Source organism: Lygodium microphyllum, chromosome 23 (genome assembly GCF_053477565.2).
Source record: "Lygodium microphyllum isolate KBCC chromosome 23, Lygodium_microphyllum_v1.1.10, whole genome shotgun sequence".
NCBI classification, from domain to species: domain Eukaryota; kingdom Viridiplantae; phylum Streptophyta; class Polypodiopsida; order Schizaeales; family Lygodiaceae; genus Lygodium; species Lygodium microphyllum.
The window spans coordinates 65,795,070-65,820,286 of NC_141157.1; the positions used below are offsets into that span (position 1 = coordinate 65,795,070).

At 42.8% G+C, this 25,217-nt stretch overlaps 1 protein-coding gene across 1 annotated transcript in view; it reads left to right on the forward strand.

The window, feature by feature from the left end:
* Nucleotides 1-25,217, forward strand: part of EMB140 (EMBRYO DEFECTIVE 140) — an 88,013-nt gene that overhangs the window by 27,131 nt on the left and 35,665 nt on the right. Inside the window, exons 2-7 of the mRNA XM_087664345.1 lie at nucleotides 2,958-3,091; nucleotides 6,281-6,338; nucleotides 6,419-6,631; nucleotides 6,783-7,058; nucleotides 7,172-7,306; nucleotides 7,458-7,583. Coding sequence (XP_087520471.1) covers nucleotides 2,958-3,091; nucleotides 6,281-6,338; nucleotides 6,419-6,631; nucleotides 6,783-7,058; nucleotides 7,172-7,306; nucleotides 7,458-7,583 — 942 coding nt within the window. The remainder of the gene's footprint in view (nucleotides 1-2,957; nucleotides 3,092-6,280; nucleotides 6,339-6,418; nucleotides 6,632-6,782; nucleotides 7,059-7,171; nucleotides 7,307-7,457; nucleotides 7,584-25,217) is intronic.

The following is a 25,217-nucleotide window of genomic DNA, read 5'->3' on the forward strand; positions in this document are numbered from 1 at the left end:
TGAAAGAAACACTCTGAAGGCCAGGAGCAATCGAGGAAGGAAGAAGGAAATTTGAAGATTTAAGATCGAAGATAGTTTGATTAGGGAGTAATTAACTGTAAATGGGCTATGTGAGAATGCAATGCCCAAGCCTTGTGGATATATGAACTACCCTTTATGATCTTACCCTTCCTTTTAAACAATAACTATTGTGTTTCTTTTAACAAAAAAGGGAATGGTTGGAAAATGAAAAGTTTCATAACATAGAAAAAAAGATGAAAATTTCTAGCTTTAGGCAATAGGAAACCTATGTAAATGACCTAGTACACAAATAGAAAAAAAGGGAAAGGGATGGAAAGCTAGGAAGTTTCTATCTTTGGGAAGTGGGAAACCTTTTTAAAGGGCCAATAGTACAAAGGGCAAAAAAAGAAAGGAGACGGTCCTGCTTTGTATGCTGTGCTTGAATCATTTGTACTGAGATTTCTTCATAGATACAACCCAATGATTGGGGTGGGGGTCATTCTTTAATCTGAAACGTTGGTGGCGATTCTATTGATCTACAAATGTGCTATTAATTGTTGAATTTCTAAGTTGAAAATTTCATATGGAAGACAAACTGCTCATGCCTTACTAATTCGAGAAAAATGGGTGAATCTGTAGCTTCTGATATGAGAAACAAGCATTCTAACCTATTGAGCTATTTTCTAACATGTAATTGATGGCTACAAATAAATTATTTGTCAACAAAATTCTCAATCAACATTAAAATGCCTATAAAATGCCTCAAACAAGGGATAAACTACCTCAAACAAAACTATCATTGAGATGAAATAAGGTAGGTGGCCTAAATTAAGGAACAAAAGGCAAACTTATACCATATTCATGTTTAATGTTAAACTTTCAATTTGCCACTATCCTAGCTATGTCCTTAATGAAATTTTGTATATTTTAGCACAATACTTAACATTTGCCAAGACAATTGGCATAGAGGTATAGAGCAAGTGGCAGAATGCAAATGTATGATCGAACCAAACGATAATTTCTCCATTCACTACATTAGTAGGTAGGCAGTATCTATTAATTAATGCTTTCTTGGCTTTTCTATTAGAACTTATGTCAAAAATGCCTTTTCCTTGGCATCATTTCATGGGTCAATCTTTTGAATCAACATAGCTAGACAATAGAAAATATTAGCTGCAAAGATTGCTGGATATGTTTTCAAATTGTTTAATCAAATCAAGCAAGTCTGCTAATGCCAAGCGAGTTGAGCCTAGATAGGCAAATTAAAGTCACTTCCAAAACAACATGTGTCTAGTATATGCAAGAAAACAAGAACATATAGAACACTATGTCTACCATCAGCCATCAAGACTATGTGCTAAGGCCATAATGAGTGGGAGAGTGAAGGACGCGTTTTATCGAAGACAAAGAAAATATGAACGACGACTCTAGATGCCACATATTATGTATTCTCGGCTACCTATTGAATCTACACTACAATGCTTTTTGACAATAGCTAGAACTTTAAATTGGCTATTTGTACTAAATTAAAGGTTATTGATGATTTCTTAGTAAGTTATTAGTATTTACTAATAACTATAATTGGAATGCCCATTGCCAAGGCGAAGCATCTTACATTCCGGAATAAAAGAGAGAGTTTGTCTTGTAGTGAGTTAGGGTTTGGCTAGAATATGACCATTAGAGAAAAAGTGGAACTATTCTTGTCTATTGCAGTGGTATCAGAGCAAGTTTGATTTGATCAGGGGTTGGAGTAAGTTGATTGCTCATAGGTGGCTGAAGAGCCTTGTATTTTCTTTGTTGGCCTGCCACAACGTTTCTCAGCCAAGTTCATAAAACAATCAGTCAAATTTTGAGTAAATTAATTCATCACATTTCTTTTTTGGATTTACATGTTGTGCTAGGCCAGAACTGATGACCTGACAAAAATTTGGTATGTGGACACCGTATTACATTTTAAAAAATGGTTTTTCTCATTTTTTATTCAGGTCAGAAAATGCATTGTTCACAGAAAAATTGTGACTTGCACACAAGACCAAAAACATGGGGGAAGTTAATAAAAATAGCTATTTTTAGCTGGGAAAACAAAACGGGACAGCTCTGAGTTCACTAGTCTTGGCTTGACATTTTCGGGCTCTCCTATCAGCTCCATCTCTCATCTCCCTATATTCTCAGCTTGTGGCTCTTCAGTTTTGCAATTCTATCACAATCAGTTCTAGCCTCAGAACTCCAATATCCAATATTTCAGTCATGGCATTGTCATGACTCATACCAACTATTCAGTGGGATAGTCCTGCTCAGTGGCTTGCTGATACATGGAAAAGTGGTGACTTCCAGTGTATGATGTTTTGTCTTTTCTCTGGAAACCTGCAATGTGCATGATTTGCTGTGATATCATGTTGTGTTAAGGTGATAGACAATGTTTGATATTCAGCATTTTTTGAAACTTTCCTATGGGCAGCATGTTGTCAGATGATATACCTGCAGGGTGTGCTAATGTTTTGCATAAACTAATTCTTATGGTCACAGCGTGTGTACCCCCAACCTGATCTAATTGTGTCTCCCCTAAGGATTCCCAAAAGGTTCCTTTCAAATATGCAGGAACTTTGGATATGATCATGAATTATTAGTTTCTTCATACATGAGGTTATATTATTTCTGCTTGTCTTTTGCTGAAATAAATGACAAACCATTTGTATTAGTTTCTCCATACATGAGGTTATATTATTTCTGCTTGTCTTTTGCTGAAATAAATGACAAACCATTTGTTTGTACCGCTTATTTAATCATTGGCCTCACAACTCCAGCAGTGTCAGAAAAGTTTTATGTGAGATAAAGGCTTAGGCATGAACTAAGAAAATTTGAATTTAGACAATTAGGTTTAAGAATCCGTGATTATGGGGGTGACAAGTCCACAATTCATGCTTATGCATCGATATTTTGTCTGTTTTCTCTTACAGCTTATAGCTCTTTTACGAAAATGTGGTCTTTTGGATAAACTTCGAAGTGCAAGAGAGGCAATGAGTGCCGTATTTCCTCTCAGTCCTTCCATGTGGCAGGAATGGACCCACGATGAGGCTCGTCTTATTTCCAGGTAGAACATTTCATTTGTGATTGGGAGAGCATGTGCTTTTTTTGGATTTTCTTAACATGTCTGCAAACTTTATAAAGCTAATCTTAAAGGCTTCTGGTCATATTTTGAGTATGTACATTAATGCACCTTCATTATAAGAACAGGATCTAACTGTCTTGCTGGTGACTATCACACTTGTTTCCTTAATATTCCAAACTATTGAATTCATCGATGTATCTTTTGTGTAAGAACTTGATTTGTGGTGTTTCAGTTAATGAAAAAATAACAGGTGTGCTTTATAGCTATAATGAAAATTGTTTGAAGGAACTGAAGGCAGATTAAAGTCACTTTTAAAGAAGCAACTAATCATGGATGTGACCGACAAATTCAATGACCCATTGCAACTTTTGCTATGTGCTTCATACAAGCATCAAACTGTGAGAGTGTGTAACAGAAGAGGAAACACAAACAAGGAGAGAGAACGGAAGAGAAAGACTGCAAGAAAAGAAGAGAGTGAACAAAGAAAATCTGCATTGAACACTGGAAGAAAGCTGATTACAACAAGAGGACCGATCTGTCCTTGCATGGAGCCCAAGGTGTTAGGGAGGGCATTGAATTAGGCTGAAGATGAAGGCAGCACTGAAGATGGAGGAGAATCACCAAGTTAGAGTGTGCATCTGCGAAGGAAGAGAGAAGAATAGTCTACCAACTAGTGGGCCCCCCCCAAACAGCACAAACCCCCCAAAATCTGGCCAGCATTGTCAGCTGTGAGAGGTGCTGTTTGGTTCTTGTGCAGCCCAGGCCCTCTGCCCTGTTTCTACGCACTTCTGGATGTTGCCTTTTGCATAGGAAGAATAAAAAGAAGGAGAAGAAGAAAGAGGAGATGTTTGCCGTGGCCTCATGCCATTGACTTGCCATATGCTTGATCTGTTGCAGTTGCTTGAGTGCCCTATTGACTTGTCCATCAGATGCTAGCAAGGTCGTCTCATCTCCAGCCATGCATACAGCCCAACACATCTGTCTTGCACCATTGTTCCTCTCTAGGCGCCTCCCTGATTGCCGATAGATTGGCAATGTCTCCTATTTTGCTGCCACATCAGTTTGTGTCCGTCTTTTCGGCACCTTCTCTAGCAAACCCGTTTGCAGCCACGTCTTGATCTGTCCATTTCCAGCCATGTGATCAAGGCCTTTGTCGATTGTCCTCGTTAATTTGTTTAATGCTTATCAAATAAATAAATAAGTTTCTTAAGGTGTTTAAACCTTAATATAATTAAAGTTATTCTTTTTCAAGGGACGATTTGTATGAGAAATTCAGGCTTTTTCACTTCCGAGTCAATTTCTCAAAATTTCTTCTTTGAACCTTGGGGCTTTTCATGTTGGAAGCCTTTGCCATCATAAGACCTTTGAGGACACATTGAAGACAACCCGGATGCTTGCATTTGACATCGAGAAACAAAAAGACCCGCCAAGCGTCCAATGCTTGGTGACACCATCGCAAGCGATCAACCCACATCAACATCGAGGGGGGATTTTTATCCTGATAATTTGTTTTAAAAATAAAAAAAATAAAAAATAAAAAAGACATAAAGTTTATTTAAAAAAAAGTGATTGGAATTAGACATTGGCCATGCTCGTGCATATGTTGAGACCTTTCCATCACTTATAAATAATTTTGTGGGGTCCTCTCTCCGAATTTTAGTCCAAAATGAGTTGTATTTCTGTTGATTTCATTTTCTTCCAATTCTAAAAAAGGAGCTATATTTAAGGGGGGATTGTAACCAAGGTGTACTCACGTATTTGACCTTTGGTCATGTGCCTAGTTTCTCTGTGCTATGTTGGCATTCGATCAGCTTCTAAGCCATGCACACGCACCCGTGAACCATGTCTTACATTGGGTCCTTGAGCTTGTTGGTTGACCATGTCATGACCTACCTCATGTTGTATCTCTCTTACTTATGTATCCCCTTTTCTAGAATCATTGTATGGGATTAGACACTGCCTCTTGAGGCAAGACCTTCCATTTTCCTTTTTCATATATTTTGTGTCATGGATTCAATCACCCATGACCCGAAGGGGGGTTTATTAGCGTTATTTATCCTCGTGTGTGAACACACATTATTGTGTAAAAGTGCGTGCTTAGTGTGAACACCTGTTACACCACTTAGCATTAAATAAGGGTCAAAGGTGTAGGTGGATATCTTAGTCTATATATTTAGGCCCTATCACTTGTACTATCATCTTGCATATCTCATCTATCATTATCAATCTGTTTCTTTTAGTTTGTGTATGTGCAAGAGTACTCTCTCTCTCTCTCTCTCTCTCTCTCTCTCTCAACCTGCAAATCAATTTATCCAAGATTTATAAAAAGCCATTTGTCACATGGCACTCTTTGGTATTCCGACATCTTGCATCCACTGGAGTCTTATCAAAATCTTGAAATTGTGAAAATAGATTGCAAATCCCAAAGCAAACAAATTGTGAAAAACACACAAATAATTGAACAACATATGAAACCCACAAAATCAAACTATCTTTGGTTTTTCATGCATGAAAGTGCAGGCGCCACGACATTGTGTCGCATTTTTTCCTATTTTTCTCGTGCTATTTCATTCTTTACAATTGTTACACAAACAAGCACCAAAGAGCTCTTGCAATGGTGGAGCAAGGTACTTACCCCTTAGCTATGGTGGGAGGTCCAAGTATAGGAGTCCTTAATTGGGAATTTGATTAAAAGAAAAAAGATATGTGCACAATTACATTCTCAGCCTTTTTATACTCCACCATAACCCTATGCTAAACCTTTATTTCACTCTATCACAAACCATCTCCTCCTAAAGAAGCTTTGTCATCAAAGCTTACAGAATTTGAAAGAATTTACAATGAATAGTTCAAGGATAGCTTGTTGGCATGTCAACTCATGTTGCTGAAGTATAAGTCCATGTAGAAACAAAAGACTTCATGCTGAAGAAGATCCCTTCAATGAATGAAAAAAAATAAGGGAATCTAGTGAGTTGCTTTAGGTTGTCAATTCTTTAGGAAGGTCAATTTTATTTTGTCTTTTGCTTTTTCGTGTTACAAGGAAGTTGTAAGATGGTTGTTCTTGTAAGGTAATTGCATTTCAACATATGTTTGAGAGTTGGTTCCTGGATATCTCCATCTGTTTATTTTAAAACATCATTGAACTCGATCCTATTTTGATTAACCATGTAGTGTTAAAGATGTTCCTGCTGTTGAGGCTCTTTATGAAAGGGGTCTGGCTGAATACCTGGTACATCTCTTGCAAACTCATAATCCTTTGGACTTTGATATTGTTTGCTGTGGGCACCGATATGAATCTTGTTCTTGCAGTCTGTACAACTGTGGCTGGAATATTTGGAGTTTGAGAGACAGCATCCAGATGTGATGCAATATAATGAGTTAGGAATATCCAAAATGCGAAGCCTTTATGAGAGAGCTCTTACTTCTGTGAGCTTGCATTACACTGAGGGTGAGAAGATATGGACGGCATACCGCCTGTTTGAAGTTGATGTGCAAAATTCATTAAATGACACCACTGAGGAGGTAAGATTATTGATAAACAAGCTGTGTTCTAAGGCTTTATTTTGTTGACCAGTACTGTAGAAGCAGCAATTACATGTTTGTTTCCTAATCTCAAGTGGTTGTTTTGTAAAGAATTTGTTTTGGGACTTGAATATAGGCTGTTATTTTGTAGGCTAAGGCAAAGCAAGTTAATTGTATCAGAAGCCTGTATCGAAGGCAGCTTTGTGTACCATTATGCAATAGTTCCATTACAATGAAGGAGTATGTGGAGTGGGAGGCCAAGCAAGGATTCCATATTGGCAGTGAGACAGATGACTTGGCTGGTATACCTATAAATGTGGCTTCAGCATACAGAAAGGCAGAGCAAATGTCCACTACTCGCGAGCCTTATGAAAGAAAAATATCTAAAGAAAAGCCTAAGGATGCTGAGCTTCTCCAAAACTACTTGGTAAACTTTAAAAAAGTGGTTTTCTGAGCAAACATTTGTAATAGAGTTGCAATAGAGAAGAAAGCAACACTAGTTGGAATTGTGGGGTTGATGTATATAAGTATCAACTGCAGGATTATATCAGTTTAGAAGAGGGAACTGGAGATCCAGCTCGAGTTCAGGTGCTGTACGAGCGAGCTATTGTGGACTTCCCAATCACACCTGATGTTTGGCTGAAATATGTTGATTACCTTGAAAAGAATCTGAAGGTAATGCGTTAAGCAGGAGGGCTTACATTTTAGAAGTCACACGAGATCACTTGCTTTTTCAACAGACTTCTTAATTATTTTGATTGCTTTTGCAACATACCAAGACTATGCAAAATCTTGCATTCAAAACTCATTCCCTTGTCACATGCAGGTCTTACCAATCATAATTTCTGTATATGGCCGAGCTGTCCGTAACTGTCCCTGGGTGCAAACATTATGGGGTAGATATTTACTGGCTATGGAGCGATCCAATGCCTCTGAACCTGATCTTGAAAAGGTTAGTGCTCATGTGTGTGTTACCTTTTAAGTTAATGGATGCAACATCACGCATTAGGTGCTGTGAAGTGTCAGTACGTTGGTGAAGGTGTGGCTGATAACTTGTAAGCACTTGTTTGCAGAAAGGGTCATAAAAACAAGAAATCTGATGCCTGCATTCATAAGTGCAAGCGAAACACCAAAGTTTTTACATCAACAAAATGTTAAAGAAACCTCAAATTTTTAGACTAGCATAGACAGGCAGATTTATTGTTAGTAGTATTTGGAAGGTTCAGTACATGTTTTATGAGCATACAAGCTTAGCTGGCAGGGGTATTGTGTTACTTTACTGGGAGGCCCTGGAATATGGCATGTTGGGAGGTAGCTCTTTTGGTGGAAGTGGCATACACATGGGATCTCATCTGAGGAAAAAAATTCTCATAATGAACATGGGAGTGAAGAATATATGCTAAACATTTTTGAGACACAGCCTTCCAAATATGAAAAGTTATACTGAATTCTTCTTAGATGCCTTGTATGTATGCCATTCTCATGAATGTTAGTCAGATAACTAGACATATAAATGGTATCCAGCTGGTGGGACAAGGCTTTCGACACTAGATGGATCCACACAATCCAGTCATTTGTCGTCCTGAGTGGTGCGGTGCAATTTAGAGTACAAAGGTCCAGTTTGGCCCAAATAGGGAAACATTGGAAGTTGTATCATTCTATGTTCAGACAAGTCTTCAATGCTGGTTTCAAAGCAAAATAGGCCTTCTATGGAAGTAGTCTTCTTCCTTTCTGCCATAGCCAAGATTGAGCGTAGAAAGAGCATGCAGCTGTCTTCATCAAGCTAATTTCAGCTCAGTCCTGCATTTTCCAGTCCTCCTCTCATCTATCAGGAGAAATCAGCCATGTTTTTTCCTCATTTAAGTTGTGGATAGCTGAAGTAGGATAATCATGTGGCCAACCAGCACCATTTGGACTGCCAAGTGGCCACTTGGGATCAGATCCGGTTGATGGTCTGCACCTGCACTTCAGCTCATTTTGGTGTCAAAAGACATGATAGTGTTATAGGTTGCCAGGGATTGAGCTTGCTGTTCACAACTTCTTCAATAGGAGATGTCACCTTGCAAGGACATCAACATTGACAGGTTCTCAACATACACAGGACACACAGCAAGCTTGGAGAGGGTTCTTTCTCAATCTTTCTTTGATTTGGGCATAATGGGATTTGTATATGTGTAAAGCTTCTTGTTCGACTGGAGTTACAAGCATTTTCCACATGAATGATCAAGCTCAAGTTCCACTTGAGGTTGCCACACATTCTGCTGATGACACTTATGGAACAGTTGATGATCAAACTGCTGTATAGAGGTCAAGCAGTTGATTCAACCTATTATATAGACAATTGAAGGTTTCAAACTTCGCTGCTGCCCCACTGTCCTTGTAATCCTTAACCTTGTCTATACAGTGAAACTTCCAAACATCAACTATGTACACCTATAATACATGCTATTAGACTCCGTCGCCCATCATCGCTGACTGCCACCGCGTCCCCCGCTACCCCCCGTCTCTTCCGTCGACTTGTCGCAGCACCCCCCCGTGACCCCAACTGTTTCGCCCGCTTGTTCCCCTCCTGCGACGTGCTGTACCTCTCCCCCCACCAGCCTGTCGCGCCATCGAGCTGCCTCCCAAAGTACTGCCCATGCCCATCACCCCTCTCGCTCTGGCTCTGCCAGTAAAACCTCTCCGTGTCACCCCCCTCTGCCTTGACTCCAGTCTGGAAACATCTCTTGTGGCACCCAGTGCTTCCATCACCATCAGAAAATAGAACTTCCGGCAGTTTCGGTAGTGTGATTGGCACGTTTCTTAGTAGGGATGCACAATGGAAACCTCTGGTCAGACATCGGCGCATTCTGTGAGTGCCCCCCAATCAAACACCTTGCGCATCATCCTCTCTAAGGAACAGCTCTTAGCCGTCTGTGCAACAAAGCTGGAGCTGAAAGAAACAACGATCTTTGGTCACGTCATTGGACACTTCCCATCGAGGGCCCAACTTCGGGATTGGATGCACTCCACGCTATGCATTGACACAATGCAAATTGCAAAGGTAGTCCTCATGGGCCAAGGGATCTTCATGGTTCGACTCACCTCTGCGGACGTAGCTCGTGAGTTACTGGAGAGCTCACCCTATGCCTCCACGAATAGGGGTTGGCCTCTAGAAACCCCAAAGCCTTAAGTCGTGTGAGGTGGCGCAACTCGTGTGGAGAGGAGCATGCCGCATCCTTCGCCGTATTGCACCTAGCCTTGGATGTATGTCATGGGGAGCTTTCTGCTGGTAGGTAGTTAGCCACAGGGCCGTCACCTTTTGTATGAGGCCAGGATTCAGGACACAATATTCATTATTGAGGCAAGATTGTGCGCAGTAGTCGGTTTGGAGGCTCTACCCATCTGCTAGGTATGTTGTTGTTGTGCTGGTGGTGATTTTGTAGCCTTGATCAATCAACCAAGAAAGGGGGTGAAAGCTTGATTAGACTCCTCATTAATGTTTTGTTATGATTTATCCTAGAGCCAAAGGCCATACATAAGGTATTCAAGCAGTTCCAAACGTTTCTAATTGATGTCCCATCATTTTTCACAATATGTTAGTGTCATCAATAAATAAATTCAGCACCATTTGAGAATCATCAAGTAGCTTAATCCTATTGATTTTACCTTTGTTCACAGCTCATTTTGTACCACCCAACCCACAGCATTAGTACACATTGCTAATAAAACTAGACCAGAGGATAGCTTGGCCTAATGTACCTTCTGAGAGTACACGAATTAGTGAATGTACCATCGGTAGCTGCTTTAGCCTTAGCAATGCCAAACAAAACCATAACAAAATTCATAAATCTTTTACCAAAACCTTTGGTGGTTTGTTTGGTAATTGTTGGTCTCACAGGTCATTTTAGCCTCTTGTAGATGTTAATAAAGCATCTCATGTCATTTCATCTCTCTCTCTCTCTCTCTCTCTCTCTCTCTCTCTCTCTCTCTCTCAAGCATACATGCCTCTTATTTGTATGATCATTCATGTATGATGTATTCACTCCTATGTATGTACTTGTAAGTTGTAGCGCATGTTGCGCACGCGGCATATGTCATAGAGGTTTTGGCGTGTTACCCTCAAGTATTCATCTTATATACTCCAATAGCATTGCTATTTAGACTCTTAATATTTGTTCTATCATCTATAGTTCAAAATAATGAAGTTAATTTTTTTCGTACTAATATCGTACCGTACCTTATAAAATCTTAAGGTACCATTTAGTATCATATTTTATCGTACCGTACCGTACTGTACTTTTCGTACCTGACAACTATGGTTTCATTTCATGTAACTCCATCTTTGGAGTGTTTTTCTTCTTATGCAGAAGGTAACCTTGGGAAAGTCTATCTAGGTAATGACCATGCATGTGACATTGAAGGAATGGGCACCATACACCTGGCTCTTGAAAATGGTCAGGAATTGATCCTTCATGATGTTAGGTATACACCTAGCATTAAGAAGAGTTTGCTTTCTGTTGTGCAGCTAGACAACCGGGGTTACTTCACTACCTTTGGTGGTGGAATGTGAAAGATATAGAAAGGGTCTATGCTAGTCATTAGAGGTGGTAAAAAGAAAACTCTATATTATCTCTACTGCAAGGCACTTCTTGGAAAGTTGTTGTAGTTGCTGAAGTGCAGTCACACATAGAGTTATGGCACAAGCGTCTTGGACTCATGAGCCAAAGGGGTGTGTAGGCACTTCCTTCACTTGGAAGAGTTGATGTGAAAAACTCAAAGCTTGATTTCTGTGATGACTGTGTTTTGGGGAAACATGTAAAGAGTTCATATTCTCATGGAGCCTCTAGGAAGGCATGTATCTTGGATTTAGTCCATTTTGATGCATGTATCATGTCAATAAAAACTCATAGTGGTTTTCGCTATTTTGCATCTTTTATTGATGACCATTCTAGAAAGCTACAGGTCTACTTGCTCAACCAGAAAAGTGAGGTATTGAACGCTTTAAAAAGTTTTATGTATTTGTTAGTACTCAAAAGGATTTAAAATTAAAATACATAAGAACAGACAATGGGGGAGAGGATGAATCTGAAGAATTCAATAAGTTTTGTGATGTCAATGGGATTAAACGGGAGCTTATAGCTTCTTATAATCCGTCCTCTAATGGTGTGACGATTGAGCAAATGAATCGCATGTTATGTGAGAAGATTTAGTGCATGCTATCCACAACTAATCTCTCGCAATTGTTTTTGGGAGAGGCACTTAAAACCACGGTGAATATTTGCAACCGATCTCCACATCATGCACTTGAAAGTGGCGTCCCTGAAGAGGTTTGGTCTGGCAAACATGCTTCATATGACCACTTAAGGGTCTTTGGATGTGAATGCTATGTGCATCTACCTGTTGACAGCAGAACCAAACTTGACATGAAATCCCATAGAGGTGTCTTCATGGGTTATGGAGATGAAGGTAAAATGGGCTATAGAGTTTGGGTCTAAGCATGAAAAAGGTGTTATGCAACAGGGATGCGGTATTTAATGAGTCAAAGCTGCTGAAAAATGTCACGTCTAATGAGTTGGACAAAAAGAAAGTAAAATTTCAGCATGATCAGCCACTTGAACAGCCATCAGCTACCCACTGAAAATTCAGCTCCATGTGATGCTGGTTATGATAACCAACGTATCATCATTGAGCCAAATGAAAATGGGCAGCAAAGGGATGCTGAAAACTAGCGTGGACAACAAAATCAGCATGTTAAAAATGAATTACAGCAGCCTGAAAATGTATTAGCAACCTGAACATGGAGTTTAGCAGCCAAATAATGAGGTCATTGACATTCCTTTGGATGTGGATCCATTGCTTGATAATATAGATCATTGGGTAAGAAGATCTATACGTGTCAGAAGACCTATACAAAGGTTTGACCCCTCTTTGGACTGCATTTTGCTCATAGACAAAGGTGAGCCTCTTACATATAAAGAGGCATTATCATGTGAGTTATAGAAAAATTGGAAGCTAGCTATGCAGGAAGAAATGAAGTCATTGTATTAGAATGATGTTTAGGATTTGGTTCCATTACCCAAAGATAGGAAAGCTATTCCTAATAAAATCAAGTGTGTGGATGGCAAACCCAAATACAAAGCTAGGCTTGTGGCCAAGGGCTATACACAAAAAGATTGGATTGACTTTCAGGAAGTTTTTTCACTTGTTGTCAAAATGACCACTCTTCGGGTATTGTTTGCTATCGTAGCATCCATGGATCTCGAACTTGATGTTAGCAATTATCAAGTCCTGGCGGCGCAGACAGCCACGTGGCAGTCTGGTCGGACTGACCAGTCTGCTAGTCACGTGGCAGTCCAGTTGGACTGACCAGTCGGACTGATCAGTGGGCTGCATTTAATGCAGCCGAACTGCTTTTTCTGGGCGCATTCTTTCTGGCTATTTATAGTCGACGTTTTGCACATCCTCCCACACTTCTGATTACAGATCTCAGGCTGGAAATTCGTGCAGATTACAGGCTAGAGATCGTGCAGACTGCAGCGTACTTCGAGGTGGACAGCAGGTTGCATCGTCGAGGTGGAGACACGCAGTCCCGCGCACTGCGCCCATGTACATATCTGCATATCTTTGTATACATCACACTTTATACAGCAGATCTTCATCTTCCAGTGTCTCTTTCTCTCTCTCTCTCTCTTCTCTCTGCGTTCACTCTCTCTCTCAGTCTTGGTCCTACGCTTCCGCATCGCTGCACTCTGACATGGTATCAGAGCAGTGAAGAAGGGCTGACTGAGTGAAAAACCTTCCTGGAGAGGAGATTTCATCGCGACACAAGGCTACGTTTCCAGCGTTCGAGGGCGAGTGGGAGGGCTGCGCATCGGAACAAGGCTGCAGCGAGCGCGGGCGCGCGGGAAAGGATTCCAGTTGGTGGATTTGCTACTGTTTACTGCTGTCTGAAGAGGAGGAAGGCTGTGTTTTCAGCTTTCAAGTGCAGGTTTTACTTTTTCATCGCCTCCGGCGAGTGAAGAAGGTTCAGGACGCGGAAGAAAGAGCCCTAGCAGGCTGCGTTTTCATAGTCAGAGGGGGTTGCTTTTGCGTTTGTGAAGACATTACAGGTGAAGATGTCTACAGAGATTGACTTGGAGTTCCAGACGATCATGGATCGGAAGGTGCCTGTCTTACTGGCTCTTCCCTCAGATCAAAAGCTCGATGGCGACAATTACCGCATCTGGCACGTGATGATGTTGGCCATCCTTGAGTCTTACGATTTGGCGGAGCTTGTACAGGAGGAGATCGACCGGCCCTCGGTGAGAGATGAGTCCAAACTCTCTTCTGATGCTCGTGCGGAGTTGGCCAAGGCACAGTCTCACTGGGACAAACTGAATGCCCGGATTCGTTCTTTTCTTTTTCTGTCTTGTACTACAGCCGTGATAGCCCACATTGAGCACTTGACGGTGGCTTGGGAGATATGGCTGGAGCTTGACCAGATGTATAACTGGATGACCCTTATGAAGAGGGTTTCTTTGGAGGTGTAGATGCGGACCTTGTCCGTGAACAAGTCTTCTTCGTTGCGGGAGCACATCAACAAGCTTAGACAGCTTCAGATGCAAGTTCAGAATGCGGGGAAGCCGATTTCCTTCGAAGACATGGCGATCACACTCTTGTCCCAGTTGCCGCCACGATTCGGTGCTTTTTACTCCGCTCTTATTGCTTCGAGGCGTGAGTCTACTCTTCGGTGGGAAGAGTTGGTTCCTATGGTCTTGGACCAAGAGAAACAACTGAAGGGACAGCATGCTTCCAAGTCGGAAGCTTTGACAGGTGAAGCCTCTCAGAAGAAGGGGAAGGACCAAAAGAAGAAGGAGGACACCAAGTCAAAGAAGGATAAGGAAAAAGAATCCACATGTCATATTTGTGGTAAGACTTGCCATTGGAAGAAGGATTGCCCCGACAAAGACAAGAAGGACACCAACAAGAAGGACTCGAAGGATTCTAGAGCGGTGGCTGCACCCTCATCAGCTGCGTTTCTTCATCTAGCAGTCATTGAGGACTCTACACCGAAGGCTTCTGATGCTGTGATGACAACCCCCCAGGCTCGAGAGTGGATCGTTGACAGTGGTGCCTCCTGGCACATGACTCCTTCATCAGTTGGTGTTGCCCAGTTGCGACCTTCGCGTGGGTAGATTCTCATCGGAGATAGCTCTTCGGTGTCTATTGCAGGACGGGGTGAGATGCAGCTTATTCCAGATGGACGTGGTGGTACTCATACCTCAGAGGTCTTGCATGTGCCAGGTTTAGGGTATCATCTACTTTCGGTTCATAAGATTTGTTCACTCGGACGTTTGGTGGAGTTTGACATTGATTCGGTGCGCGTCCTTAATCGTAGGTCATGGAAGGTTCTCTCATCAGGATATGAGGAGAACGGCATCTACAAATTGACGTCTTCTACCGCTCTTCCTACTCTTCTTCTTACCTCTCAGACACAGTTAGAGCTATGGCATGCTCGGTTTGGTCACCTCAACTATGATTATCTTCAGAGGGCGTCACGTGGACAGCTTGTTCGAGGGTTGCCGGACATAATGGTGAGCCAGCAACCATGCGTCTCCTGCATTCGTGGGAAGCAGCATAGGGATGCGATTCTCAACAAAGCTTCGCGGTGGTCTACTTCACCGATGGAGCTTGTATCTACGGATCTTTGTGGCCCTATGAGGAACGGGTCCTTGAAAGGGAGCTTGTACTTCATGTTGATCGTAGATGACTACAACACACTTTATACAGTAAGAGCGGCCATTGGAAGAAGGATTGCCCTGACAAAGATAAGAAGGACACCAACAAGAAGGAATCGAAGGATTCTGGAGCGATGGCTGCACCCTCATCAGCTGCGTTTCTTCATCTAGCGGTCACCTCAACTATGATTATCTTCGGAGGGCGTCACGTGGATAGCTTGTTCGAGGGTTGCCGGACATAATGGTGAGCCAGTAGCCATGTGTCTCCTGCATTCATGGGAAGCAGCATAGGGATGCGATTCCCAACAAAGCTTCGCGGCGGTCTACTTCACCGATGGAGCTTGTATCTACGGATCTTTGTGGCCCTATGAGAAACAGGTCCTTGAAAGGGAGCTCTACTTCATGTTGATCGTAGATGACTACAGTAGGATGACTTGGGCCTATTTCTTGGCGTTGAAGTCGGAGGCTTTCTCCCACTTCAAGGATTGGCTTCTCTTTGAGGAGAACCGATCGGGTCGGCGATTGAAGACCTTGCGATCGGACAAGGGTGGTGAATTTGTTTCTAATGAGTTTGCTCGTTTTTGTGTAGATAAAGGCATTTACCAGGAGTTTGCTAACACCAACACTCCTCAAGAAAATGGCATTCTTGAACGGAAGAACCGAAGTGTGATCGAGATGGCGCGCACCATGATGGAGCACTGACAGACACCTCAGTTTTTGTGGGCCGAGGCTGTGGCTATTGTAGTCCACATCCTTAATCGATCCCCCACTTTGGCCGTTGATGGGATGACACCTTTTGAGGCTTACTTTGGGACTAAGCCCGATGTTTCTTATTTCAGGGTTTTTGGGTGTGATGTCTATGTTCACATTTCCAAGACTCATCGTGATAAATTTGAAGCGGCTTCCCGAAGACAGGTGTTGGTTGGCTACAGCTCTTAGTCCCAAGGCTATCGCTTGTATGATCCCGTAAAGCGGGATGTGTACACCAGTCGAGATGTGCGGTTCGTGGAGGTTCCGGCCATAGCAGCGGGTGAGGAGCATCCCGTTCTTGGAGATCCAGGGGAGAGTTGGGCTCTCGAGACAGTTCCTTTGGAGCCCGCGCCTTCTGATTCTGATTCTGTTTCCGATACAGAGTCTACTGTTCCACCGGTCACCCTCCAGGAGTTACCACCGGTGGATATCCGAGAGTCTTCAACTGATGGAGAGCGACGAGGAGAGGTCCGACCTCCTCCTCGTTGGGCCCGTGACACACTCCAAGATTCAGGGATCGAGGGGGTCCTTGAGGAGTGGGGATCGCACGATGGTCCGCGGCGGTCACGGAGGCACCAGGCACATTCTACGGATCTTGTTTACTCTAACTATTGTTTGATGATCCGTGTTATGCAGGATCAAGCCCACCTCCGTGAAGGAGGATTTACAGTCCGCACCATGCAAGAAAGCTATGGAAGCCGAGTTGGAGGCTATTGAGAGGAATGACACTTGGTACCTCGTGCCTTGCCCCTCTCATAAGAAGGTGATTGGCGTCAAATGGGTCTTCAAGACCAAGTACCTTAGCGATGGTTCTTTGGACAAGCAAAAGGCTCGCCTTGTTCCTAAAGGTTTTGCACAGCGCCTAGGGATTGATTGTCATGATACTTTTGTCCCCACTGCTCATATGGCAACTATTCGAGCTGTTCTTGCCTTGGCTGGCCATAGGAGATGGCCTGTCTACTAGTTGGATTTGAAGTCGGCCTTCCTTAATGGTGATTTGAAGGAGGAGATCTATGTCGAGCAACCTCCTCGCTTTGGATCTTCAGATGGGCAAGTCTACAGGTTAAAGAAGGCCTTGTATGGTCTCAAGCAGGCTCCGCGTGCATGGAACGAGAAGATTGACTCGTTCCTTCAGTCACAGTTGGGATATTGGCGTTCCAAGGCCGATCCGCAGCTTTATGTACACACTTCTGACTACAGATCTCAGGCTGGAGATTTGTGCAGATTACAGGCTGGAGATCGTGCAGACTGTAGCGTACTTCGAGGTGGACAGTAGGTTGCATCGTCGAGGTGGAGACACGTAGTCGCGCGCACTGTGCCCGTGTACATATCTGCATATCTTTGTATACAATACACTTTATACAGCAGATCTTCATCTTCCACTGTCTCTTTCTCTCTCTCTCTCTTCTCTCTGTGTTCACTCTCTCTCTCAGTCTTGGTCCCACGCTTCCGCATCGCTGCACGTGGCAGTCCAGTCGGACTGATCAGTCGGCTGCATTTAATGCAGCCGACCTGCTGTTTCTGGGCGCATTCTTTCTGGCTATTTATAGCCGACGTTCTGCACATCCTCCCACACTATTGATTACAGATCTCAGGCTGGAGATTTGTGTAGATTACAGGCTGGAGATCGTGCAGACTGCAGCGTACTTCGAGGTGGACAGCAAGTTGCATCGTCGAGGTGGAGACACGCAGTCGCGTGCACTGTGCCCGTGTACATATCTGCATATCTTTGTATACAGCACACTTTATACAGTAGGTCTTCATCTTCCACAGTCTCTTTTTCTCTCTCTTCTCTCTGCGTTCACTCTCTCTCTCAGTCTTGGTCCCATGCTTCCGCATCGCTGCACTCTGACACTTGATCAGATGGATGTTAGAACTGCATTCTTGCATGGTGATTTGGAAGAAGAGTTGTACATGAAGCAGCCATAAGGCTTTGTTATACCATAAGAGGAGCTTAAGAGAAGCTTGTATGGTTTGAAACAGGCTTCTAGACAGTGGTATAAAAAGTTTGATGCCTTCATGCTCTCACATGGGTTTAAAAGAAGCAATGCATATCACTGCTTATATATAAAGAAGGTTGATGATGGAAGCCTTATAATCCTTGTGCTTTATGTGGATGATATGCTTATTGTTGGTAAGCATAAAAGCCAGGTTAATGCAGTAAAAAGGCAATTGAATTCAGCCTTTTCCATGAAGGACTTGGATGCAGCTGAACACATTTTGCGTATGCGTGTGACGAGAGATAGAGAGCAACAACTCTTCTTTCTCTCACAAGAAAAGTACATTAGCAAAGTTGGTCATTTTTCTACTGCAAATGCTAAGCCACTTGGTGCTTCTTTACCACCATACCTTAAGCTTAGCAAAGAAGATTGCCCAAAAGATGATAAGGCAGCCAGTTCTATGAAGGGTATTCCTTATGCTTCAACTTGCGGGTCACTCATGTATGCTATGGTTACCACTAGACCTGACATTGCTCATGTAGTGGGAGTTGTGAGCATGTTTATGTCAAATCTTGGGAAAGCACATTAGGAGGCAATGAAATGCATCATTTGGTACCTTAAAAGACACACAAACAAAAACGTATTTGCTATGGAAAGGGTACATTAGATTTGCAAGGATATTGTGATGCAGACATGGCAGGTGACTTGGATACTCGCAAGTCTACTAGTGGGTACATATTTACCTTGACTGTTGGGGCCATTTCTTAGTGCTCTAGATTACAAAAGATAGTAGCACTTTCTACCACCAAGGCTGAATATATTTCAGCCATTGAAGCTTTGGAAGAAACTGCTTGGCTTGGTCATTTGGTCAAGGATTTTGGGCTGCCCACCAAAAGACATGTACTTGGATGTGATAGCCAGAGTGCTGTATGCTTGGCTAAGAATGCCATGTTTCATGCATGTACCAAACATATTGATGTGCGGTATCATTTTATCGGATAGGTTCTGGATGATGGTCTAGTCACACCGACTAAGATCAAATCACAGGATAACCTTGCAAATGTTACAGAGGCTCAACATGAGCATTGCATTCAACTAGTGGGAGTTGGTTAAAGGTTCGCTTAGGACCTTTAAGTGGGAGGTTGTTGGGTGTAAAGGCCCTTACGCTCTCTTGCGTGTATATTACTTTACACATGTGAACACACCCTTGCAGGTGTAAGTGTACCGTACCCTAAGTATAAATACACTTGTTTATTCTTTGTGTGTACCACACTGGTATATACCTATTTGTTGACTCTCACCCTCATCAATCAATACTGTTGCACCTCGATCGATGCACATATTTTGATTGCTTTCGCTCGCACTCTTCAAATCAAGCATGCCATGATTGAGTATCATCCATAATAGTGGCATCAACTTGTAATGCATCCTTTGATGCTTTGTTCTCATATAAATCAATCTGATACAGGCCATTGTAGAATGTGCCACTGACAGTGAGGGCATCCCCATCACTATAGTGATAGACATTGTATTGATCCATGTGGAATCTAACTGTAAAACTAGTATATGCAATTCCTAAAATTAAAAGCAAGTTTTTCTTTATACTAAGCACATACAAAACCTTTTCAAGCATGATAATTTTCCCATCTATTTCAACAATGGGCATTTCTCCAATGCCTTGGATTGCATATGAAGTATTATTTGCACATACAACTCGACTCCCCTTTTGTACATTTGCATAGAAACGAGCCATAAAGGATATTATGTGCTTGGAGGCACCACTGTCAAAATACCATGATTTGTTGTCTCTAGCCACCGCTGATAAGCTATATACATGAAAAGAAGGATCATATGAACAATGCATAACAAAAGCATAAGATTGTCTGAGCTTGCTAAATGTGCTATTGAGCCCATTGATGGGTGTTGACACAGGGAAAATCCCTTCTCTATCTAGAAGCTAGAAGTGCCCGTGGATAAGGGAGCATTCACACTAGAGCTGTGGGAGGAACATGAAAACACAGATTGGAGTGAGGAAACTGTCTGCACCAAGATGATCAATGGATGTGGCAGCAGGGCAGCCTGCACTTGTGAAGATGCCAGGTGGCAGCTGGAAAATGCAACTGGACAGCTTTGGAAGAAGGGCAGAGGCTGAAGATGCTTTGTGTGATGCAGGTGGCTGCAGTATGCAGGAAAACAGCCTCCTCCTGCCTCAAAAGATGCTGATAACTTACAGATGCTAATGTCAGCAGTATGGCTGTCCAATCAAGTGGAATGTAAGGCTGGCAATAGCTGCAGAATGATGTGGACAGGCTGTGATGAAGCAGATGCAGCAAATGTAGCAGTAGCAGCTGTTTGGACAGGTTGCCTTGAACTGGGTGATGGCTGCTTACACCATGAACTGAGGTATTTGTTGGTGGAGGGTTGTAGACAGCAGTGGATGAGGGTGCTAGCTGGTGGGAGTACCTGCAAAACAAGGATTGAGCAAGTGGCTAGGCAGCCTCTCTATTTATAGATGTGGATCCTCCGCTCCCAAAAGTTTGGATGGTTGTTTATGGGACACAAAATCATTGGTATAAATTGAGTTTTGGGGATGTTTTAGAAGAACTAATGAAGGTCTAATTCGTAATCATTGCTTCATTGATAATTGACCTTTTTCTACCTTAGTATGCGAAGGGACCACTTCAGCACTTAGAAGATGTATTCAATCACTTGTGATGTATACGCTACAATCTTAAATTGGAGAGAAGTGAGAGACCATCAAAACATGAGTGTGCCTTGGAGCTCATCTTTTACTCCTCAATGTTCGGCATACCATCTAGATGATCCCATCTTCAAAGTCTAGGGAGATGCACAACAACTTCAATATAACCTTGACAAGGATGCGGATTATGGAATATGTATCATCCATCAATTTGAATGCATCAGAATCGGTAAAGTTAAACAAGTTGTATTTTCTAGTCTTCCTTATTTACCTTAGTTGATGTGCAGGCTATGGCCACAACTATTCATGTTAACCTTGACCAATTAATTTGTAGTAGTATGCCAAGGTTAATAGTAGTAGCTAAAGAAAAAAAAGATGTGGTAACACGAATGGCTCATTTACATATTCAGAAGATGTTATTTTCGTCAAAGTACACACAAATCCCACCCATCTGACCCACTTCTTATACTCAAATTCCACCCATCCTAACCTCTGATTCCAATATCCACTACATACACATCAAGGAATTTGTCTTTTGACACAATTTACCACATTAATAAAAACATACTCCTTAGACACACATCATGTAGGAGCCTATGTCTATTTGCATTTAGATGGTGGAGGTGCATTGGTGATAGGGGTATCTCTCCCAAAACACACACCTTTGGGGATTTATTTACAAAGGTTACCCACCCACGTGTAAATATTTTAGTTTCATTCAACAAGTATTCTTACACACTATTATGCCTACTTTCTACGAGTTTGACTGTCGGTTTTTGTGCTATGCATGGTTGTTTATGTCATGAGGATGCAAAATTTATCGCTTTGCTCAGCGTTTCATTAAAATTTAATCAAATGTGCAAATGTGACTTGCACACATGAGGTGCAAGTCAATTATTTCAGAGTGTGGGATCCAAGACCCTATTAGTTGGTGCCAAAAGTAAAAGTTGTAATAATTTATGCTTGACAGGTACTAGGCGGTACCTGGTGTCAGATTTGGGCTTAGACCAATTTATTGGTCACTAATGTTAGTGTAGTGAGATTAGAGGTTAGGCATTAATTAATTGATTAATGCCAATCTAAAGGTCAATAACTGCCCAAGGAACTTAGGAGATAAGTTGGCCTAGCCAATTTAATTATTGGCCAGCGAAATTAAATTTTTGAGCACTAGAATAATTATTAAATCAATTTTTAAAATCAATATTTTGAAAATTAAATTAATAAGTTGGATAATGCGAAAAAATGGGATTAGAAGGCTGCCAATTGGCAAAACTTACCCATGTAAGTGGGAAATACGTTTTTGGGATATGAGAGAGAGAGAGAGAGAGAGAGAGAGAGAGAGAGAGAGAGAGAGAGAGAGAGAGAGAGAGAGAGTAATACCCAAAAAGGCCCGGTGGCACCCGGTAGGGGACCGCTTGCAGACTAACTCCTTTCAGCTGGAATTGTTGGCAGTATCGAGACTCCTTTCATGGGAAGACAAACATCAGCTCAGACTGCGATTTAACCGCATGGCCCGTTTAGGTGTGACGTCGGTTGCGGATGCTACCCTTGCCACGCGCAATGTCCTCATATCCTTTCGGACTGCTAGGCGACTTTTCAAGATCCCGCGCGGATACCGTGATTTATGGGGAAAGCTGTCGGCGGAGCTTCAGGGCAGGCAACCCTTTCCTGCCCTGGCTATGGATCGCCCTTGGCAGGACTGGGACCTTGCAGGCCGATTGAGTCTGGAAAAGGCCTCTACTAATCAGGTCTACCATCTTCTTATTCAGGATCGCCAATGGCTGGGTGACAAAGCTAATACTGTTTGGGGACTGCGGAAATCGCTGACATGGTGGCAGACAACGCTGATGGAGGGCTGGCTGAATAAGGCACCTTTCAAATGCAAGGTCTTTCTTTGGCGGGTAATGATTGGTGGTCTTCCTCTTGCCTCGGCCCTTGCCAAGCGTCGCATCTCCAATGGCACTTGCTTCTTCTGTACCACAACGGCGGAATCAGCTCGACATCGTTTTCTTTCTTGCCCGCTCGCCAAGAATATCTGGTTACTCTTGTCGCACATGTGGCGCACTGTGGTGGGCTCCTCGCTAACTCCTTTCGACTGGGTTTTTGGGCGCCCGAAGTATCCCACACTGCCACAGTTGCATATGAAGATACTATTTCACTTCTTCAGATACTGGGGATGCTGGCACATTTGGACCACGCGCAATGCTTTTCTCTTTGATTCGGCCTCTAATGTACCGCGCCATGTTGCCAGGCTTAAAGGCCTCTTGCACTGGCAGTTAGATCTCATCCGACATGCTAACTTGCTCCCTCGGGAGGATTTGCTTCCTTGGCATATGGCAATTGCCTCTGGGTCGATGCCATGATTCGTGTAACTTTTTAGTACACTACTACTGGGATTTTCCCCACGTTGGCCTAGGGCCCTCGTGCCTTTTGTAATCAGAAAGAGAGAGAGCGAGAGAACTTCTTCTCCTGATGGCTTAGTGTCATCAACTATCTTGTAATCAAGTAATCTTGTATTTTTCGTAATTAATACAATTACCTTTTACGAAAAAAGAGAGAGTAATACCCACATCCGCAGTTCGTGGTGGCATGCTCTTAATGCAGATTCTCGGTTCTCCAGTTCTTCCTCATCTCTGCTTGCCCATTTGGTGTGTTCCTGGAGACTAGTCCTCCGGAAGTCTCAGTGGCATCCAACGGAGGATTGTTTAGCCACTAATTCGTTTCAATTGGAACTGTTGGCAGTCTCACGGTTAATTTCGTGGGACGGTAAACATGAGCTTTGACCACAATTCAACCGTATGGCACGTTTGGGCTTAACTTCGGTCGCGGATGCTACTCTTGCCAGTCGCAATGTGTTCATGTCGTTTCATATAGTCAGGAGGCTTTTCAGGATCCCTCGTGGATACAGGTATTTATGGGAACAGCTTTTGAGGGTGCTTCAGAGCAGACAACCCTTTCCCGCCCTTGCTATGGATCGTCCCTGGCAGGATTGGGACTTTGCAGGCCGGTTGAATTTAGAAAAGGCTTCAGCTAACCAGGTGTATCATCTTCTGATTAAAGATCATCAATGGTTGGTTAATAAAGCTAATATTCTATGGGGATTGCATAAATCTTGGTCATGGTGGAGGGTAACTGTGATGGAGGGCTAGTTAAATAAGACACCATTCAAATATAAGGTCTTTCTTTGGAGGGTGATGATTTGTGCTCTTCCGCTTGCTTCAGCTCTTTCAAAGCGCCGAATCTCCAATGGCAACTGTTTCTTTTGCACCACCACTGTGGAATCCGCCCGTCATCGTTTTATTTCTTGCCCCCTTGCTCAGAAAATCTGGTCATTCTTGTCAGCCGTCTGGCGAGCGGTGGTTGGTTTCTCGCTTCGCCCGTTTGATTGGGTTTTCGCGCAGCCCAAATATCCCACACCGACACAACCACATATGAAGATCTTGTTTCACTTTCTTCGATATTGGGGCTGTTGGCACAACTGGACCATTCGGAATGCTTTCCTTTTTGATTTTGCTTATAATGTTCAGCGGCATATTGCTAGGCTTAAAGGTTTCTTGTATTGGCAGATAGATCTTCTCCAGCACTCTGACATCCTCTCTCGGGAGGACTTACACCCTTGGCACATGGCAATTTCCTCCGCGTCTTTGCTATGATTTTGTAACTATTTGGCCCTCTGGTTCTTGTAAAGAGTCAGTTTGTACACACCATGGGGTAGAGCCATCGTGTATCTTGTAATCATGAAAACTTTTTCGTGATTAACACAATTACCTTTTACGAAAAAAAGAGAGAGAGAGAGAGAGAGAGAGAGAGAGAGAGAGAGAGAGAGAGAGAGTTCCTCCCTCGGGAAGACTTACTTCCCTAGCATATGGCAATTTCCTCTGTGGCTTTGCCATGATTTTTGTAAGTCTTTCTTGGTTTTGTACTGACAGTTTACACATGTTGGCTTAGAGCCATCGTGTATCTTGTACTCATGTAAACTTGTACCTTTTTTTTCCGTAATTAATACAATTACCTTTTACGGAGAGAGAGAGAGAGAGAGAGAGAGAGAGAGAGAGAGAGAGAGAGAGAGAGAGAACGATGGAGAGGAGCGATGGCTTAGTGCCATCATGTATCTTGTAATCAAGTAAACTTGTACTTTTTTCGTAATTAATACAATTACCTTTTACGAAAAAAAAAGAGAGATGCGAATCTGCTTATGACGGGACGTTCCTATTGCGGCGATTTTCCCTGCACCTCCTGCTCGTCTAGGGCAGTGCGTCGACCCGGATTCGGATCCTGCCCCTCCACGCTGTGTATTCTGTGTGATTCTACAGGCGGTTGTGTGGTGGCAGACCTGTGATAGCCTGGATCTGCAGTCATGCAGAACGTGCACACACACAGAGAGAGAGAGAGAGAGAGAGAGAGAGAGAGAGAGAGAGAGGCTTGCACAGATCGCGACAGAGAAGACAGTGCGAGAGCGAGAGAGGGAGTCCTGGGCGCTGTCGCCTGTGCTGGCC